This window comes from Notamacropus eugenii, chromosome 3, assembly GCF_028372415.1.
Source record: "Notamacropus eugenii isolate mMacEug1 chromosome 3, mMacEug1.pri_v2, whole genome shotgun sequence".
In the NCBI taxonomy this organism is placed as follows: Eukaryota; Metazoa; Chordata; class Mammalia; order Diprotodontia; family Macropodidae; genus Notamacropus; species Notamacropus eugenii.
In genome coordinates, this window is record NC_092874.1 from 233,827,175 (window position 1) to 233,847,567 (window position 20,393).

The 20,393-nt window shown below is 37.4% G+C and overlaps 1 protein-coding gene across 1 annotated transcript; it reads right to left on the bottom strand.

Annotated features, from left to right (window-relative positions):
* Positions 1-19,808: 19,808 nt before the first annotated feature.
* On the bottom strand, positions 19,809-20,144 carry LOC140532004 (biogenesis of lysosome-related organelles complex 1 subunit 2-like). Its single transcript, XM_072650588.1, has one exon. The coding sequence runs from the start codon at positions 20,142-20,144 to the stop codon at positions 19,809-19,811; it is 336 nt and encodes a 111-aa protein (XP_072506689.1).
* Between the last annotated feature and the right edge of the window lie 249 nt (positions 20,145-20,393).

The following is a 20,393-nucleotide window of genomic DNA, read 5'->3' on the forward strand; positions in this document are numbered from 1 at the left end:
TTAAAAAATATTTTGGTAAATGTACTTCAGTATATCTGATTTTCTTTGTAGTTCTCTATATTTTTTATAATGAATTAAAATATATTAGTTTGAGAAGTGGTCTTTAGACTTCATCAGACTATCAAAAGGTTCCATAATGCAAAATAAATTAAAATTCCCTGTCTAGGCTAACTCACGAGTTTTATGTATAACGACATGTAGCACTGTCTTGGCAAGACTTGAAGGAATAAAGTGAAAGGTGAAAGTGAAAGGAAGGAATGCTCCTCCTTCTACTGGTTCCTAATGTTAGTTCTAACTACTGTGCCCAAACAACACCTTTCCATTCTCACTGAAGGGAAATACTTCCTAGTTATTACCCTGCCTCTGCTGTGCACATATGAAGAGAAAATAATGCCGAATACAGTAGGATTCACATATACCCATTCCTCTTACCAAACCACCATTGTGACCTAGCTAGAAGTTTTATCCTAGCAGAAAACAACACAGAGGACTCAGATCAGTATGTCTTAATCTTTTCTGCCAAAGAGACAAATCATAGGATTATTAACAAAATTTAACTCATAATATTTTTTCTTGATTTTTATCTTATGAGTCCTCAACTAATGGGAGGAGTGGAGGAAAATACCATATTCTCAGGCATTTAGACAGAAATTTATTATCTTTGTCTCTTTATCTCTATTTACAGGCAATTCAGTAGCTCCTTTTTTCTACCTCCTGTACATCAATAAAAACATAAAATCATAAAGAAGTTATAACCAATAATAATTTTACATATGAAGTAATCAGTTTTTAAGATCCTGTAAAAATTAGGAATTAAGAACCTAAGATGTAGGAAAATGTTGGAATCAATACCTGCTAACTGTGGACCTTTCCAGATGCATCCTTTCTTAGAAGTTTGAATAGGTAGAACTGAGAGACAGTTCAAACGACATGAACAACTCCAAAATAGTCTGCATTCAAAAATGCCTACTAACGTTTCCGTCTTTTCAACCTCTAGTTCACAGTCAGCAATTAACTATAGCCTGTAATATGCTCTCTTCTTCTGATATATTTCTCTTCTGATTCTTTCCATCTATGGCAGGTGAATTTATCTTTATCCATTTAGTTAACAATTCTCAGAAGTCCATGAAGCTAGGTTCTGGAAACTTCACCTTACCTTTTTATATATGTATTAAGAAACTGACTTTGGCAGCCTCCATATGACTTGGGAAAGTTTTATAGAACTTCTCTGTCTTTTTTAAAATTTTATTTATTTATTTTTAGTTTTCAACATTTATTTTCACAAGATTTTGAGTTCAAAATTTTATCCTCTTCTCTCTCCTCTCCTACTCCAAATCACAGTGGATTCTGGTCCCCTTCCCCCAATCTGGCCTCCCTTCTGTCACACTGCTCCCTTTCTTTCTCTCTTTTCTTGTAGGAGAAGAGAGATTTCTATATCCCATTACCTGTATTTCTTATTTTCCAGTTGCATGCAAAAACAATTCTCAACATTCATTCCTTAAACTTTGAGTTCCAACATCTCTCCTTTCCTCCCTCCCTGTCCACCCCCACTGAGAAGGCAAGCAATTCAATATAGGCTATATATGTGTAGTTTGGTAAAGACTTACATAATAGTCATGTTGTGAAAGACTAACTATATTTCCCTCCATCCTATCCTGTCCCCAATTTATTCTATTCTGTCTTTAGACCTTGTCCCTCCCCTAAAGTATTTACTTCTAATTACTCCCTCTTCCCATTTACCCTCCTTTGCATCATCCCCCCCATCCCACTTGTCCCCTTCTTGCCTACTTTTCTGTAGTGCAAGATAGATTTTTCATACCAAATTGAGTGTGCATGTTATTCCCTCCTTAAGCCAAATGTGATGAGAGTAAGCTTCACTTTTTCCCTTTCAACTCCTCCCTTTTCCCCTCCATTGAAAAAGATTTTTCTTGCCCCTTTTATGAGAGATAATTTGCCCCATTCCTCCTTCAAATTGGAAAGATGGTAAAGAGTGTGAAGGAATTCCAGGTCATGAGAAAAATATCAGATAAAATATCAAATAGGCTAGTATGCAAACAAAAGAAAACTGACTTTAGGAAGTGCAACACCTTATGGTAAGAAGAGTACTCTTTGTGTTTCAAATCAGAAGACCTAGGTTTATATCTAGCTTTGCCATCTATATGAGATTAGGCAAATTACAGCATTACAACCCAGTTGCATAAGACTCTTCTTATTGTTAGAGATAGACTACTCAATGTAATATGCCTACATAGAGGTTGAAGTTGTCAAAAATTGGAGGGAGGAGAGATCTTTGTCTTATGGTTTCCAGCTTCATGAGGGAAGACATAGAGTTCCAGATTCTCTTCAGGGAGATATTTGTGAGAGGAGATAAAGAACTCAAAGAAGCCATCATGTAGAAGCCATTACATTGATCATGTACCTTTCTTGAGATGACCACATTAAAACTTTGGTAAATTTTCCTTTGGATGAGAACTGGGCTTTCTTTATTGAGTGAGTTGATTTATATTCTTCCCAGTGAGACAGCTCATTCTCTCTGTCTCTTGGCTGGTATTTTTTTCATTTATATAACTTTTAAAAAATTTCTCTTTGCTATCAGTTTGTATAAATAATTTTATTTTCCATTTACTATATATGGTTTTTGTGTAACTGGAATTTGGTGGGAAGGGAGTCAAACCTTGACTATATAGCTTGGGGCATGCTTTTTCCATTAAGGGATAGTGAGCAGTTCATCTTGAAAGTATTTTTGTCTTTAGGAGAGGGAGACAGACAGATTAGCCCAGTAACCTCTCTCTAGGTATAAAAGAAAAGCTAATGTTATGGAATCAATCTTGCTTCCTCTCATGGCAGGAATTTAAGTCTCCCTTGGAGAGATATAGGTGGAAAAGACTCAAAAGATATCTATTCATGCTTCCCTGTGGGTTTTTTTCATATAGACACAAATAATTTTCTTGTAAGGAAACTTGTCAGTGGTCATACTAGATAACCACTGAGATTTAAGACAGCAGTAAATATCCACTTTAAATAAAACCTTAAATTTGGAAATTTTGAACCTGAAATCCAGCTTACTACATTGGAAGGTTGTTTCTATTGTGTATGAGGATAAGAAAATTTTCTGGCCTTTCAATTTAATTAGAAATTTTGACACACGAAATATCTCTCAAGGTTTGCAAAATCTCTGTGTAACAAATATCAAATTTATTTACTGATCCTTCTATTAATTTGGTGGGATAAGCCAAGGAAATTAATTAACAAAATTTGCAAGCATTCGAAATGAAACAAATGCAAGGAACAGACTCTGCCTATGGAAATGCAGAGTCACAACAGTCAAATATTTTACTTACCAATAACTGTGGTTTGAAACACTGCTTCAAATATTTGGACATTTGCTTCTATCAGTTGTTGGATTTCTCAGAGGGATCAGATTTGTTTTTCCTTGGTTGGTATCTGACGCTTCTTAGAGGAGTGCCTTTTTATTATATTTAACTATTTTGTATTTATTCAATTTACATTAATATTGTAGATATACATATACATATATTTGCTTTTTCCTCATTAAAATGTAAGGTCCCTAAGAGTGGAGGTTGTTTCTTTTTTTGTACATGCAGTCTCCTCACCCAGCATAGTGCCTGGGACATAGTAGACTTTTAATAATCCTTATTGATTAAATAATTGATCAACTGATTAATTTGAAAAATGCTTCACAACAGCCTTATGAGGAAATGCAGCTACTATTAGCTCTCCTTGAAAGATGAGAAAATTGTGGTTCTTAAAGTTTAAGTGACTTGCCCATGTTCACATAGCTAATAGACAAATAATAAGAGGGAGAGAAGACAGAAAGAAGAAATTTCTATCAGATTTATATAAGCAAAACTAACTGGTCAGACTAAGTAGACAGATGGTTGCCATTATTCTCAAGATATAAGGAGAAAACTAGAAAAGCTACTATCACTTAGGTGGACCTCTTGGGGAAAGGTTGGGGGAGTATATAGACAAAATAATACATGATCAGCAGTTATAGAGGGATTACAATCATCATTTCTGAAATGCATCTCCAAACTGATGAAAATTCAGATTTGTTTGAGTATATGAATTATGGCAATGAGACAATATATCAAAACTTAGAGTTTATAACTAAAGTAATCCTGGAGAAAAATTAAATCTTTGAAAACTTATGTTAACGAAATACAAAAAGAGAGAATCACTTATCCAAGTATGTCATTTAAAAACCTAGAAAATAGACATATAAAGAACTCTAAAACAAGTACAAAAGAAAACTCTAAAAATAAAAAAAGATAAACTTAAAAATAAAAAACACTATAGAAATGATAAATAAAATTAAGAGCTGGTCCCTTGAAAGGACTAACAAAATCACTAGACAGTTAATCTAATCCAGAAAGAAAGGGACATCAATTTTTTAAAAAGTAACAGATAAAGTATTCATAATAGAAGAAATAAAGAGAATATTTAAAACAGAATAAAGAGAATTATCTGAAACTTCAGTACATAACTAATTTTTAGAAAACTTAAGAAATTTCCACCACCTCACTACAAATACACCTAGAGAATACTCTTTACAGACACAAATGAAACAAACAAATGTTGAAATTTGTTTTACTGTTTGTAGTTTGGAGCCAATAGAATAAAAATGATGATACTACCTACATTACAACTTGAGTGCTATACTAATTAAATTAACAAGAGGGTATTTTTATTACTAGGAAAAAACAATAAAAAATATATTTGGAAGAATGAATGGTCTAAAATTCCATGACAAATAATGAAAAGTGTGAATAAGAGGGAGTCTATCATTAACAAGGCCACAAAGTTTCTACAAACTTACAGTCATCAAAACCATTCATGACTGCTAGAAAACAAACAAACACAAAAACTAATGGAAGAAACTAGGCAAGAAAGAAACAGAAGCATTTACAAACAATAATCCAGTGTTTCTTAGCCTCAGGATCATAAGTCTCCTGGGGGAGGATAAGTCTCATCTTTATAGAGCTCCTGGGAATGCCAAAAATTAGATTTAGTTTAAATTTTATACTATACACTACACATTCAAGTCTAGACACATCTCAGGGCAATCTTTGGGTTCAGAACTGGGTCAAAACAAAATATAAATGGACTGCCAATAACTTTTTGACTTGCCTTAGTGGTAACTTCATACTTCAAAAACTGGAGGAGCTAAAAAAGGAGAATTCTATTTTGGGTCTGATATTTACAAGGAAGAACTGGTTGCTGGGGAAGAAATGATGGAAAATATGGGATAAAGTGGTCACTTTATTCTAGAGCTTGTGGTTGAAAAGAGGAAATTGAAAAGAGACATAGTGTGATGTGCTTTCTAGATTTTTGGGAAGCAGATTTCAGAGAGTTTAGAGAAAAGATAGGTAGGATGTCATGGATTAAAATGCTCTTGTCTAGGGAAACAGCTCAGGAGGGATGAAGATACTCAAGAATGAAATTCTGAAGACACAAAGTGAAACAATTTGAAAGAGGAGGAGTAATAAGATTTGTCTAAAGGAGTAAAATTAGATATACAAGGAACTAATTAACCAATTGAGATTTTACAAAGAAATGTACAAAACAAGGAATTAAGGCCAGGTAAAAGAATGACATCAGAGAAGACTGATGAAGAAGACAGCCAATAATAGTTTATAAACATTTATTAAACTCATACTCTGTGCCAGATTCTCTCTGAAGTGCTGGGAATACAAAGTAAGGTATGATAATCCTTGTCCTCAACTCAAGGACTTTACAAGGAGGCAGAGCCAGGAGTAAAGGCAGGGAATCTCCTGAACTCTCCTTCAAAGCCCTCCAAATACCTTTAAATAATGACTCTAAACAAATTTTGGAGTGGCAGAACCCACATAAAGACAGAGTGAAACAATTTTTCAGCCCAGGACAACTTGCAGCAAGCAAAGTATGCTGCTCCAGAATGAGAGAGGAACACAGTCCAGTGCAAGCCATGCCAGTAGAGACTGGCCCAGAAAACCAAGAGTAGGCTCAGTTTGACTGAATCAGTGACATCAGGGATGGTTTCCAGACCTTTCAACCCACAGATGATAAGGGGATTGAACAGTGGGTCAGAAGGAGATTTGCAGGGTTCTCTTTTATAGCACCAGGGGCATGACTCTGTTACATTGCATCTACTTGGATCTGACCCAGTGCAAGGAGGAGCACTAGGACATCAGAGTTTGCAGCAGCAGGGGAGCAGGGACTATGGGCACCATCCCTGGGTTGAAAAGAGTGAGGTCACTCACAAACTAGTACACAATATAGGAGGGTAGTAAAGACACCTCACCCTAGATTGTAAAACCTTGGAAGAGCCAAAAACTTATAGGACTCCAGAATTACCTCTGAAAACAAAAACCTGAAGCTTGAGACAGTGCCTCCTCCTCTTGGAATGTACAGCCCCATTTCAGCAGAGAGTTAAAAGTCAAGATATAGGCTGGAAAAAGAGGAAACAACAGAAAAACATTCTGACTATAGAAAGTTACTATGGTGACAAGAAGATCAAAACACACACTCATAAGACAGCAAAGTCAGAATTTCTTCATCCAAACCCCCAAAGAAAAGTATAAATTGGTCTCAGAGCATAGGAGAGCTCAAAAAAGATTTTAAAAATCAAGGAGTTTACAGTCTCATGGGGGAAGATAAACATAAAAAGATGATGAAAAGATTGAAGTGAGTACCTGGTTCAAGGGCATGTTGAAGTCCTGCATCCGGACTGACAAAAGATCTGAGAAGGTGTGAGCTACAGAGTTGATTATTTTGTGCTTGATACGTTTCTGGCCATGATGAAATCCAGGAGGGCAATGAATGGGAAATAATGAGGTAGATTTCTTGTAAATAATAGAAGATTAGGGAGAAGCTCTCCAATATTCAACTTTTACCCTCTCTAATCAGAAGGAAGGAAGGACCCCAGGGGCAGGAGGTGCTGAGAAGGTATGAGATGTAGAGTTGATTTCATCTTGCAGAATATTGAGTTTTTAAAGATCAAATCTAGGAAGTGAACTGAGTGGGAAAAAATGACACCTGACCTGAGCCTTGAAGGAAGACAAGGATTTTTGAGAGGCATAGTTGAGGAGAAAGTACATTCCAAGCATGAGAGGTGGCTGATGAGAATACACAGAGGTGAAATATGGAATGTACAATTCAGTAAATAGCTGGAAGTTTGATTTGGCTGGAAAGTATAGTTATTGAATAGAACCATGTGAAGGCTGGAAAGCCAAACCAAGGACGTATGTTGTTGTAATTCACTTTGAATGTGCTACTAAGTAAGAAAGAAATCCTACTGTGTTGGTCAGATGATATGCAAGGATAATAGGCAAAAGATTTGACAAGCTTTTAATAAAAAGCCATTCTAGGTATAATTAGCTAATATATCTTCTTTTTGACTATTCTAAGCACTTTAATTTTCAGGTTGAAACATTTGGCAATTTAACCTGTACTATAATTCTAATATATACATTTATTTTAACTCTATGCACACTCATTCATCTGCATTTTATAGTTATCCTCTAGAGCATGTCTACTTCTAGAGGAATTTTGATTTGTAATGGCCTTCCCACTAGTATGGTAGGCTTTGATTAGGACGTGGTTCCAAGCACATTTAATCATTTAAAAAATACCTTTAAATCCACTTCTAAAGAGACAGATGAGATTCAGTTCAGTGCTGCCAGAGTTTGGTTTCTCTACAGTTGGCCAAGAAACAGTAACCTGCTGTAGAATTAATCAATCAAACAAACAAACCACAAAACGTTTATCAAGTACCTACTCTATGCAAGGCACTGTGCTTAGAATAACACAGGACTTCCAGTTACCCAGTACAGGGGGTATTCTCAGCCTGTATTCTGAGTTCAGCCATGAACTAGATGCTCCTTATCCTTAAAACAAAACAAAACATCCCCCCCAAAAACCCTTAAGTTTCATTATTCCCATAAAATGTATCCCATAGTCCTCTCCCTTTCTCAGTCAAATTATTTCACTTGTGACTTCACCAGCTCCCATTGGTTAATTATCATGATGCCAATTCCCAAATCTAAATATCCAGCCCTAGCCTCTCTCTTGAGCTCCAGTTCCACATTATGAAGTCATGGCATCACCTCCCTGATGTAATGGTCCTTTTTGAGAATGAAGGACAAACAGCAGCCTCAGCAGCAGCAAGATGAACTGTCTAGTGAACATTTCAAACTGAATCTCTAATGCCTGTTTTGTTCAGTCATTTCAGTCTTTTCTGACTTTATGTGACCCAATTTTAGGACTTTCTTGTCAAAGATACTCAAATGGTTTTCAGTTTTCTTCTCCCACTCATTTTACAAATGAGAAAACTGAGGCAACAGGGGTAAGTGACTTGCCCAGGGTCATACATCTAGTAATTATGTGAGGCTGGATTTGAACTCAGGTCTTCTTGACTCCAGGATGGTACTCCATACATTGCTCCACCTAGCTGCCCCATTGGGGCCCTTCGGAAGGGATAAATGATGATAAATTACTTATACTCTATTGGGAGGAAAAGAGATGAATATCTTCAAAATCCCAATAACTTTTAAGCATTATAGAGGGAGGTAAAATAAAATAAACATAAAATGAAATAATGTACTTTTTTCTAATTTGTTTTAAAAGAGGAAAGAAAAGACAGAGCAAATTAAGGAAAACAAGAAAGAAAGGCAGAGGGATTCATATCTCATGAATGGCATATGTGAGAAAAATAATTTTATGTAAGTGAAGAGGAAAGTGAAGGGACTTTGGGAATCTCATAAACTTCTCTTTTACCTGAACTGGACAAAGGAAGATTGAATATATGTGTACACACATACACACACATGTACACAGTAGAATTTGGAAGCAGTAGATACAAGGAGGGATAAAAAGCAGCACGGACTTGGAGATGGAATAGTTACAAGCAAAATTAACTTCAACTTAGTGGTGTAGGTTGTGAAAGAAGTCTTAAAAACAACAAAGTACAAGAGCAAGAAATTGAGATTTAGGCTTAATGAAATGAAAAGAGAAAGAGAAGCAGAAACATATCCCTTCAATTTTAGATTATGAGCATGGATTAGATAGTTTCTCCATTGAAGAAAGCTGAAGGAAAGTCAGTAGAAGACAGAGACAAGCTGGGTAGTTTTGGAGCTAGTTTGTAATACTGGGAATAGTAAAATCAGTGCTATTACAATGTACAATATTCTCTTGATTCCACTCATGTCTCTTTGTATCATTTTGTGTGAATCTATCTAGGACAGAAAAATCTAGAAAACATCATGCTCATCATTTCTTATAGAATAATAGTATTCTGTTGCAATCATTTACCACAATTTGTTCAGCCAGTCCCAAAATGATAGGTGTCACCTTGATTTCCAACTCGTTGTCACAACAAAAAGTGTTGCTATAAATGTTCAAAATATAGGTGCCTTTCCTTCATTAAAAAAAAAAAAAACTCTCTTTGGGATAAAAACCTAGTGGTCGTATTGTTAGGTCAAAGGGCATACAGAATTCTGTTGCCCTTTGGGCGTAGTTACTGATTGTTCTCCAGAATGGATCAGTTGGATAAGTTCACAACTCCACCAACAGTGAATTAGAGTCCCTATTTTCCTCACATCCACTCCAACACTTTTCCTTTTTCTTTTCCTTTATATTAGTCAATCTAACAGGTGTGACATGGTACCTCATAGTGGTTTTAACTTGCATTTCTCTAACCAACAGTGATATAGGGCATGTTTTATGGGTCAATCAATAGCTTTGATTTCTATATCTGAAAATGTCCTGTTCATATCCTTTGACCATTTATCAACCGGAAAATGAGATGTATTATTATAAATTTATCTCATTTCTCTACATGTTTGAGAGATGAGTCCTTTTTAAAAATTTTTTAAAATTTACTTATTTTTAATTTTCAACATTTCCACAAGATTTTGAGTTGCAAATTTTCTCCCCATCTCACCCCTCTCACCACCTCAAGACACTGTGCATTCTGATTACCCCTTCCCCCAATCTGCCCTCTCTTCTATCACACCCCTCCCTTCCCTTATCCCCATCTTCTGTCTTTTCTTATAGGGCAAGATAGATCTCTATACCCCATTACCTGTATTTCTTATATCTCAGTTGCATGCAAAAACAATTCTCAACATTCATTCCTTAAACTTTGAGTTCCAACTTCTCTCCCTGCCTCCCTCCCCACCCATCCCCACTGAGAAGGCTAGCAATTCAGTACAGGCTATATATGTGTAGTTATGCAAAAGACTTCCATAATAGTCATGTTATGAAAGACTAACTATATTTCCCTCCATCCTGTCCTGTCCCCCATTTATTCTGTTCTCTCTTTTGACCTTGTCCCTCCCCAAAAGTATTTACTTCTAATTACTCCCTCCTCTCATTTGCCCTCCCTTCTACTATCCCCCACACCCCACTTATCCCTTTCTCCCCTACTTTCCTGTAGTGTAAGATAGATTTTCATACCTAATTGAGTGTGCATGTTATTTCCTCCTTAAGCCAAATGTGATGAGAATAAGCTTCACTTTTTCCCTCTTACCTCCCCGCTTTTCTCCTCCATTGAGAAAGCTTTTTCTTGCCTCTTTTAAGAGAGATAATTTGCCCCTTTCCATTTCTCTCTTTCTCCTACTAATATATTCCTCTTTCACCCCTTAATGTTATTTTTCTAATGTCATCCCTTTCTATTCAACTCATCCTGTGTACTATGTTTATATATATATGTTATGTATGTATGTATGTATATATGTATATATGGGGGTGTAGGGTGTGTTCAGAGAGGACCAGTAGCAGTACCTTTGGTGTGATGGCTACTGAGCCCTTTTTGGGGGTCTTTCCACCTTTGATTTCCATCTGTTCCACCTAACTCTCATCTGTGATTCCAAGAAGCTGCAGCATGCACAGCATGGGTTTTGCAATCAAGACCAATCTAATTAGCAAGCTGGCATGCCTGCCAAAAGGTGTGAATGACAGACTCATGACAATGTGATTGCCACTCGCAGGAAAATGCCATGCCACCATTGTCAGTGCCTATGATCCCACTATAACAAATCCTGATGAAGTCAAAGACAAATTTTATGAAGACCCAGAGACATTTATTGTCAATGTGCCAAAAGACGACAAGCTTGTAATTCTGGGTGACTTTAATGCTAGAGTAGGCTCAGACTACTAGACTTGGCAGGGAGTCCTAGGGAGGAATGGAATTGGAAACAGAAACAGCAATGATCATTTACTGCTGAAGACTTGTGCATCACATGACCTTCTCATCACCAACATTGTCTTCTGTTTACCTAAATGCAGTAAAACTTCATGGATGCACCTTTGCAGCAAACACTGGCATCTAATAAATTATGTAACTGTAAGGAGAAGAGACAGACAATATGTGAGACTGACAAAGGCAATGTGTGGTGCAGAGTGCTGGACTGATCATAGACTTATCCTTTCCAAGCTAAATTTTAGCATTTATCAAAAGTGCTGCCCCCAAGGCAAAATGACTACCAGAAGAATTATCAACAAATTAGAGGTCTTCTCTGAGCATGAATAGTTTGCTGCTGACTTGGAGGGAAAGTTGAACCAACACACAGTTGGCAACAGTGGAGCAGAAAAGGAGTGGGCAGCATTCAGAGATTTGGTGTACAGCACTGCATTGGCTCATCTGGGTCAGAACGCTGACAAATACCAAGGCTGGTTTGATGAAAATGATGGGGAAATTCAGAAGCTGCTAAATGAAAAATGAGAACTCCACAGGATTCACCAGCAGGATAGTTCATCCACCTCTAAGAAGGCAGCATTTAATTCTATCAAAAGCAGAGTACAAGCAAAGCTTAGAGAGATACAGGATTCCTGGCTCAGTAAGAAGGCAGATGAAATTCAGTTTTATGCTGATAGTAATAATCCAAAGAGATTTTATGATTCCCTGAAAGTTATTTATGGACCAAAAACCTATGAGTCATCACAGCTACTCAGTGCTGATGGAGCCGCATTGATTAGTGATAAGGACGTGATCCTAGGGAGATGGGCTGAACACTTCCATAGTGTTCTCAACAGACCATCTCAATCAATGCTGAGGCCATTGACCATTTACCTCAGGTTGAAGTCAATTCCTCCTTAGCTGAACTTCCAACTGAAGAAGATGTTTTGAGGACCATTAGGCTCCTTTCATGTGACAAAGCATCTGGTGCTGATTCTATTCCAGCTGAGATTTACAAAGTAGGGGGACCATGACTCATACAAAAGCTGACTGAAATTTTCCAGGTTATATGGCAAGAGGAGGTTACCCCCAGGAATTCAAGGATGCACCTGGAAGATGACCATCTACTTGAGAGCCAGTGTGGCTTCAGAAAGGGCCGAGGAAGAGTCAATATGGTGTTTGCTGCCCGACAACTCAAGGAGAAATGCCAGGAGCAGAACAGAGGTCTGTACACATTTGTAGATCTGACCAAGGCCTCTGACACTGTTAGTCATGAGGACTTATGGAAAATTATGTCAAGATTTGGTTGCCTGGAGAAGTTCATCAATATTGTCCGTCAATTTCACGATGGCATATTTGCCTCCGTTCTGGATAATGGGCAAAGCTCTCATGCCTTCCCAGTCACTAATGGAATGAAACAGTGCTGTGTGCTTGCTCCCATGCTTTTTAGTGTGATGTTTTCAGCCATGTTGACAAATGCTTTCAATGAGGATGAATACAGCATCAAGGTCAACTACCATACTGATGGTAAGTTCTTCAATCTGAAAAAGCTATAAGCCAAGATCAAAGTGGAGGGAGTGTTGGTGCATGATTTTCTGTTTGCAGATGATTGCACACTCAATGCAGCCTCTGAAGCTGAGATGCAACAAAGTATGAATCAATTCTGTGTTGCCCGTGCTAATTTTGGCCTAATAATTAACACCAAAAAACCATAAGTGGTCCATCAGCCACCACCACACTATCTATATGTGGAACCATTGGTTACAACAAATGGAAAAGTTTTGAATGTTGTGGATAAGTTCACTTACCTTGGTAGTGTACTTTTCAGGGATGTGCACATTGACAATGAGGTTGATGCGTGCATTGCCAGAGCTAGCTCAGTGTTTGGGAGGCTCTGAAGAAATGTTTGGGAGAGAGGAGGTATTAGATTGATTACCAAATTGAAGGTCTACAGAGCCATTGTGCTGACCTCATTGTTGTATGCTTGTGAAACATGGACAATCTACCAGTGCCATGCCAGGTAACTGAATTGTTTCCATTTGAACTGTCTTAGGAAGATTCTGAGGATCACCTGGCAGGATAAGGTACCAGACACTGAAGTCCTTGCTCAAGGTGAACTGCCAAGTATTTAAACTATGCTTTGGAGAGTGCAACTCTGACGGACTGGCCACATTGTTTGAATGTAAAATGTACGCTTGCCAAAAAGAGTATTTTATGGAGAACTTGCATGGGGCAGATCACATGGTGGCTAGAAGAAATGATACGAGGACACAAACTTTGGATTTGACTGTGCAACATGGGAGACACTGGCACAGGACCACTCAGCATGGCATGCCCACATAAGCAAAAGTGCTGTGCTCTTTGAGCAAAGCAGAATTGAGACAGCACAAAGGAAATGCAGGATGCGCAAATTTGGGATATTCACCCCAAATATTCACACAGACTACCTGTGCCCAACCTATGGTAGAGCATTTCCAGCTCATATTGAACTGATCAGCCACAGTCAGACACACTGAAATTTCACTTTACAACAGTGATGTCATTTTGGTCTTCTTCAAAGACTAAGGACAACAACCAACCATGTATATAATTACTCCCACTACCCTAGTACTAAGGAAAGTTTCAAGTGTTACAAATATTATCTTTCCATGTAGGAATGTAAACAGTTCAATTTTAGTTAAGTCCCTTAGGGTTTCTCTTTCCTGTTTACCTTTTCATACTTCTCTTGATTCTCGTGTTTGAAAGTCAAATTTTCTATTCAGCTCTGGTCTTTTCATCAAGAATATCCTGTATTTCATTGAACGACCATGTTTCCCATGAAATATTATACTCAGTTTTGCTGGGTAGGTGATTCTTGGTTTTAATTCTAGTTCCTTTGACTTCTGGAGTATCATATTCTAAGCCCTTCAATCCCTTAATGTAGAAGCTGCTAGATCTTGTGTTATCCTGATTGCATTTCCACAATACTCAAATTGTTTCTTTCTGGCTGCTTGCAATATTTTCTCCTTGACCTGGGAACTCTGGTATATTCACTTTTTTCATTTTTATACTAGTGATTTGGATTTCTTATTCATTTTTTAGTAGCTTATTATTATATTCAGGTTCTAGTCCCAAAGTGTGGACTTCTGGGAAAGTTATGTTCCTTTCTATTTTCATTCAGTTTTCTCCAGAGGTCTATCATATATAACTTTCCTAAAATTCTATTTTTCTCCTCAACATCTTTCCCATTTATTTTTTATTGGTATTATCTGCTTCTGAGAAGGGAAAGCTAAGGTCCCAGTAGTATAGTTTTACTGTCTATTTCCTTTTATGACTCATTTAACTTTTTCTTTAAGAATTTGGATGTTATTCCATTTGGTACATATTTGTTTAGTATTATTTCATTGCCCATCATATCCTTTAGCAAAGTGTATTTTCCTTGCTTATCTCTTTCAATTAGATCTGTTTTTTCATTTGTTTTATCTGAGATCATGATTACTAACCCTATTTTTTTTTAACTTTAGATGAAGCATAATAGATTCTCCTCCATGCCTTTAGCTTTACTCTGTGCATGTCTCTCTGCTTCAAGTATGTTTCTTGTAAATAGCATATTGTAGGATTCTGGTTTTTAATGTATTCTGCTATCTAGTTCTGTTTTATGGGTGATTTCATCTAATTCACATTCACAATTATGATCACTATATATTTCCCTCCATCCTATTCTCTCTCTCTCTCTCTCTCTCTCTCTCTCTCCTCAAAAGTGTTTTGCTTCTGACCACCACCTCTCCCAATCTGTCTTTCCTTCTATCACCACCCCTCCCTTTTTATACCCTTACCCTCCTACTTTCCTGTAGAGTAAGACAGACTTTTATATCCAATTGAGTGTTTATGTTACTCCCCTTTTCAGCTAATTCTGATGTAAGGCTCATGCAGTGCCCAACATACCCACCATCATCCCCCCGCATTGTAAAAACTTTTTCATGCCCCTTTATTTGAGAAAATTTGCCTCATTCTATCTCTCTCCCCCCTTTCCCAGTACAAAACTTTTTCTCATCCCTTCTTTTTAAAACTATCATCCCACCATAGTGAACTCATACCTGTGCCTTCTGTCTTTCTATATAGCTTGAACTGCTCTAATCATAATAATAAGGCTCTTAGGATATATATATAAAATTTTCCCATGTAGGAATGTAAACATTTTAACCTTATTGAATCCTATTTTCCTGTGAACCTTTTATGGTTCTCTTGAGTCTTATATTTGGAAATCAAATTTTCTATTCAGCTCTGGTATTTACATCAGGAATGTTTGGAAGTCTTCTATTTCTTTGCCCCAGCAATACCACTACTAGCTCTATTTACAAAGATAATTAGGGAAAAATGAAAAGAACCTATATGCTTTAAAATATTTATAGCATCTCTCTTTGTGGTGTTAAGACCTGGAAGTTGTGGGATGTCTGTCAATCAGGGAATGACTGAAAAAGTTGTAGTATATGATTGTGATAGAATACTACTATGCTATAAGAAATGATGAACTCAATGATTTTAGAAAAAATATAGATAGACTTGGACGAAAAAATGAAAAGTGAAATGAGCAGAACCAAAATAATATTTTATACAGTAAGAGCAATATTTTTTAAGTAAAACTTTGAGCAAATAAGTTATTTTTACTACTAAAAATACCCAAATTAACTTCGAAGGACTTATGAAAGGAAATGCTATCTGAATTGAGAGAAAGAACAGATAAATAGAAGTATGTATAGAATGATTTCGCATACATACATATATACATGCAAATATTTGTGTCTAATGGTAGGCATCTCTAGGGTAAAGGTAGGGGAGGGAAAAAAAGAAAAAAAGAAATTTACATAACTTTATTATATATTTTAAAAGAAATAGAAAGTTGTACATAATAGATTTGTAGTTTCATGTGCAATCATCTTTTTTATTCTACAATAATATGGAAATGCCTGTTTTATTCCATAAATTAAAAATAAAGTAAATAAGAAGGAAAAATAAATAAAAGAAAAAGTGCTCTCTATTTCATTTAATACCCATTTCCCCCCTGAAGTATTATTATTATTAGTTTTTCTGGATAAGTGATTCTTGGTTGCAATCTTAGATCCTTTGCCATCTGGAATGTCATATTTTAAGCCCAATGATCCTTTAATGTCAAAACTTCTCAGCCTTATGATCCTTTAGTATCAGACTGTTATCTTGACTGTGGCTCTATGGGATTTTAATTGTTTCTTTCTGGTGCTCTCAATTCTTTCTCCTTGATCTGGGAGTTCAGGAATTTGGCTATATTCCTGGGGATCTCTTTCAGGAGTTGATCAGTTGATTCTTCTGATTTCTGTTTATTTTATGGTTCAAGGATATCAGGGCAGTTTCCCTTAGAATTTCTTGAAATATGATATCCAAGCTCTTTTTTTGATCATGTTTTTTTTTTTTTTTGGTATTTCTGTAATTCTTAAATTACCTCTCTTTGATCTATTTTCTTGGTCAGTTGTTTTCCTCATGAGATATTTCACATTTTCTTAAATTTTTTCGTTCTTTTGATTTTGCTTTATTGTTTCTTAATGTCTCATGGAGTCATTAACTTCCACTTGCCCAATTTTAATTTTTAAGGAACTATTTTCTTCAGTTAGCTTTTGTACCTCCTTTTCCATTTGGTCAATTCTACTTTTTAGGAGTTGTTTTCTTCATTTAATTTTTGTGTATCTTTTTCCATCCAACCAATTCTGTTTTGTAAATAGCTCTCCTCAATGGATTTTTATGCCTCTTTTATCATTTGACCTCTTCTGCTTTTGTAAAGTGCTACTTTCTTCTTGCATCACTCTCATTTCTTTCCCTCCATCTTCCTCTACCTTCCTTGTTTGATTTTCAAAATACTTTTAAAAAATCCTTCATGAGTTCTTAGTGGGCCTGAGAACAATTCATATTTTTCTCTGAGGTTTTGAATACAGACATTTTGATTTTGTCATTTTCTTCTGAAATTGTGTTTTGATCTTCCATGTCACCTGATCAGGTTCTTTTTTGTTGCTTTCTCAGTTTTTCCAGCCTATTTCTTGACTTATGCCTTCATGTTAAAGTAGGGCTCTGTTCTTGGGGTGGACGGGACACTGTCTGAACTTCAGTTTTTTGTTCTGTTGTTTTCAAAGCTAGTTCTTGGATTCTGTTTGGGACTCCTTTCAGGAGGTGAATGGTGGATTCTTTCAATGACTATTTTGCCATCTGGATCTAGGACTTCTGGGCAATTTTCCTCAGTGATTTCTTGGAAGATATTGTCCAGGCTCTTTTTTTCATCATGGCTTTCTGGTAGAGCAATAATCCTTAGATTTTCTCTCCTTGATCTATTTTCCAGGTCTGTTGTTTTTCCAATTAGATATTTTACATTTTCTTCTTTCTTTTTATTCTTTAGATTCTGTTTGACTGATTCTTGATGTTTCAAAGAGTCATTAACTTCTACCTGCCTGATTCTAATTTTTATCAAATTGTTTTCTTCAGTCAACTTTTGCTTCTCCTTTTCCATCTGTCCAGTTGTTCCATTTAAGTAGTTATTTTCTCCAGTTAGGTTTTGTACTTCCTTTTCCATTTGTCCAATTTTCCTTTTAAATTCTTCTGTGATTTCTTTTTTCTTATTTTTAAAATCATTGGTCAGTTTTTCTTCTATTTCTCTAATTTGGCTTTTAAAATCCTTCCTGAGCTCTTCCAGGAATGCTCTTTGTGCTTCAGACCAGTTGATATTCCCTTCTGAAGTTTCACATGAGAGTACAGTCTCAATGCTGACCTCTTTGGTATTTGTATTTTGGTCCTTGTCCCTATAGAAAGATTCTATGATCTTTTCTGCTTTGTTTCTTACTCATGATGATCACCCCTTTCCTGGCTTTTAAAGTAGATCTCTGCATGTGAGGTACAAGGGGCTCTGTCCCACAGTTCTTGTGCCTAAAACTTGAGACTTTGTGTGTTGTGGCCTCTGGTTCTTTTAGCTAGAAGAGAAAATGCTGCAGCTTACCTGGTGCTGAGCTGGCTGGTGTTGGAAAGCCAAGGCTAGATAAATCTTTTTGGGTTTCCCTGGAATTACTCTGGAGCTAGCTGCATTAAAAGTGGGAGAGGGGTGGTCTGGTCACAGGAGGTCTCTTCTGCTGAGCTAAAGCATAGGCAAGCTCAGTGGTTGATGATCTTGTCTGCGCTAGTGTCTTCCCAATTTCCCTTGGGTGCTGAGGCATGCCTGGGGTGTTAGTGTTGGCGATTACAGGCTCCATTTCCCTGGGGATCAGGATCTCCTCCCAGGTCGCTGAAGTGTGGCTATCTGGGACAGCTCTGTTTCTGCACTGGTCTCCTTCAGCCACAGCAAGAGGGACCATCCTTAGCAATTTTCCTAATCTCATGGGCTGAGAGATTGTTTACCCCTTCTGCTGCTCCCACTGTTTCAGGATTTTTCCTGGGGAGATATTCTCTAGGCTCTTCAAGGTCAACAAGGGGAGGGAGATAGCAATTACTGATCGCTCCACTTTCTTGGCTCCCAGAAGTCCTCTCTAGTTCTGGGATTCTGTAAGCTTTCAGTTCTTCCAAGGTGGTATGATCTAAAGAGAGGTATGGTCACTTCTCTCCTGGTCTGTGCTTTGAGCAGACAATTTTCTGCTCTGCTCTGTGAGCAATGACAAGTGCTGTTTTCTTTGCTGGAACTGTGACCGGGTCCCTGCTCCTCTGTGGCCAGGATCTCTAGTATGCTAGTGTTCCTCCTTGCCCTGGGACTGTGACCCAGAACTGAGTATGAGAGTTGTGCCCTCAGTGCCAGTCAGGTTTCTTCTGTAATGTCATTCTGATCTATCATCCAAATTCTTTATTGTCTATGGGCTAAGAGCTCTGGAAGTCACTGCCACAGATTGAATTGCCCCCAAAACTTGCTGCTAGCTTGTGCTGTGGTTGTTTCCTATGGCTATCTTGTGCTAAGATGCAGGGCTTCAATGCTATCTTGCCTGTGGGTGTGGGACCTTGCTGACATGCCAGGAGCAGAAAATGGACTGTATTTCCCTCTTATCCTAGTGAGATAGATGTTTGCTGCAAACCTTCTAAATTGTTTTGGGCTTAAATACTGTTCCACCCAGTCTTTTTGTTGTTTTTGTCATTCCAAAATTAATTTTGAGGTATCATTTTAAAGTTGTTTCGATCAGAATTTGGGAGAGGTTGAGAGAGTCCTTACCTTTACGCTACCATCTTGACTTCATCTGCTTTGCAGATGCAATCTGAATATTATTATTTGAGGGTGATAAGTTGGCATTTATTATTTAAGTTCAAGAACAGGTCATGAAGATGGTGGGTGAGGGATCCTAGGAGGGGAGGAAGAAGGAGGAGACAGGTAGATGAGAACCTTTTACCTATGTCTGCTCTAGATGGGGTTGCTCCTGATTTCTGAGCCTTGGTCTGGGGCACACAATGAAGCACAAGATGCAATGAGGTTCCAGGGGGTACAGATTTAGGAAAACATAAAGGGGTGGCCAAAGTTACACACCCAATCAAAGGTAGGAGCTGGGATTCTCTTTGGATCAGCAGTACTGCTTCCCTTTATGGAACAGAAGCATAGTGATAAGCTCCATCTCACTTATTTGAGCTCTTATGAAACATAAAGTCTTTGTGCTAAAGAATTCTTTCATTGCCTTTTGTACTTCTTGTATTCTGCTTCTAGTTTCTTTGAATATGTATCCAATTTGTAAGGTGCCTGCTCAAGGGCTGCTACTTGCTCCTCAGTTAAAGTGATCTGATCCAGATAAGGCTGAAGTGCTGCATATTTCTGGTTTAAATCCTTTAGGTTTCTACTTATATTTACTGCAATATCTTCCATTTCTAAATACTTCAAGCTATAGTCTTCACTTGTGGCTGTCAGCTCACCTGTCAGGTACATTGCCATTTTGGAGAACATATCCTGGCACAGTCCCAGGATGTCCACCTCAACAGGTTCCATGGCCTCCTTGGCTGTCTCCACCATGGCATCGTCTAGGTTGGGGAAGAAGGAAGGAGAAAGGATGAAGGCGAGGATACAGATGGAAGAGGCGAGAGGAAGGAAAGGGAGACAGTGAGAAGTAGAAGAGGAGAGAAGGGGAAAGAGGAGAAGGAAGGGGAGAAAAAGGAGGATCTTGACTACTCTAAAGGATAATCTGGGACCCAGAAGCCTGAGACATAAGAAAGGGGAGGAAGAGGGTAACCAGTGTCTTCACAGAATGGGGCTTCAATAAAT

Excerpts from the sequence above, each read along its gene's own strand:
- LOC140532004 (XM_072650588.1), bottom strand. The coding sequence starts at position 20,144 with ATGGTGGAGACAGCCAAGGAGGCCATGGAACCTGTTGAGGTGGACATC.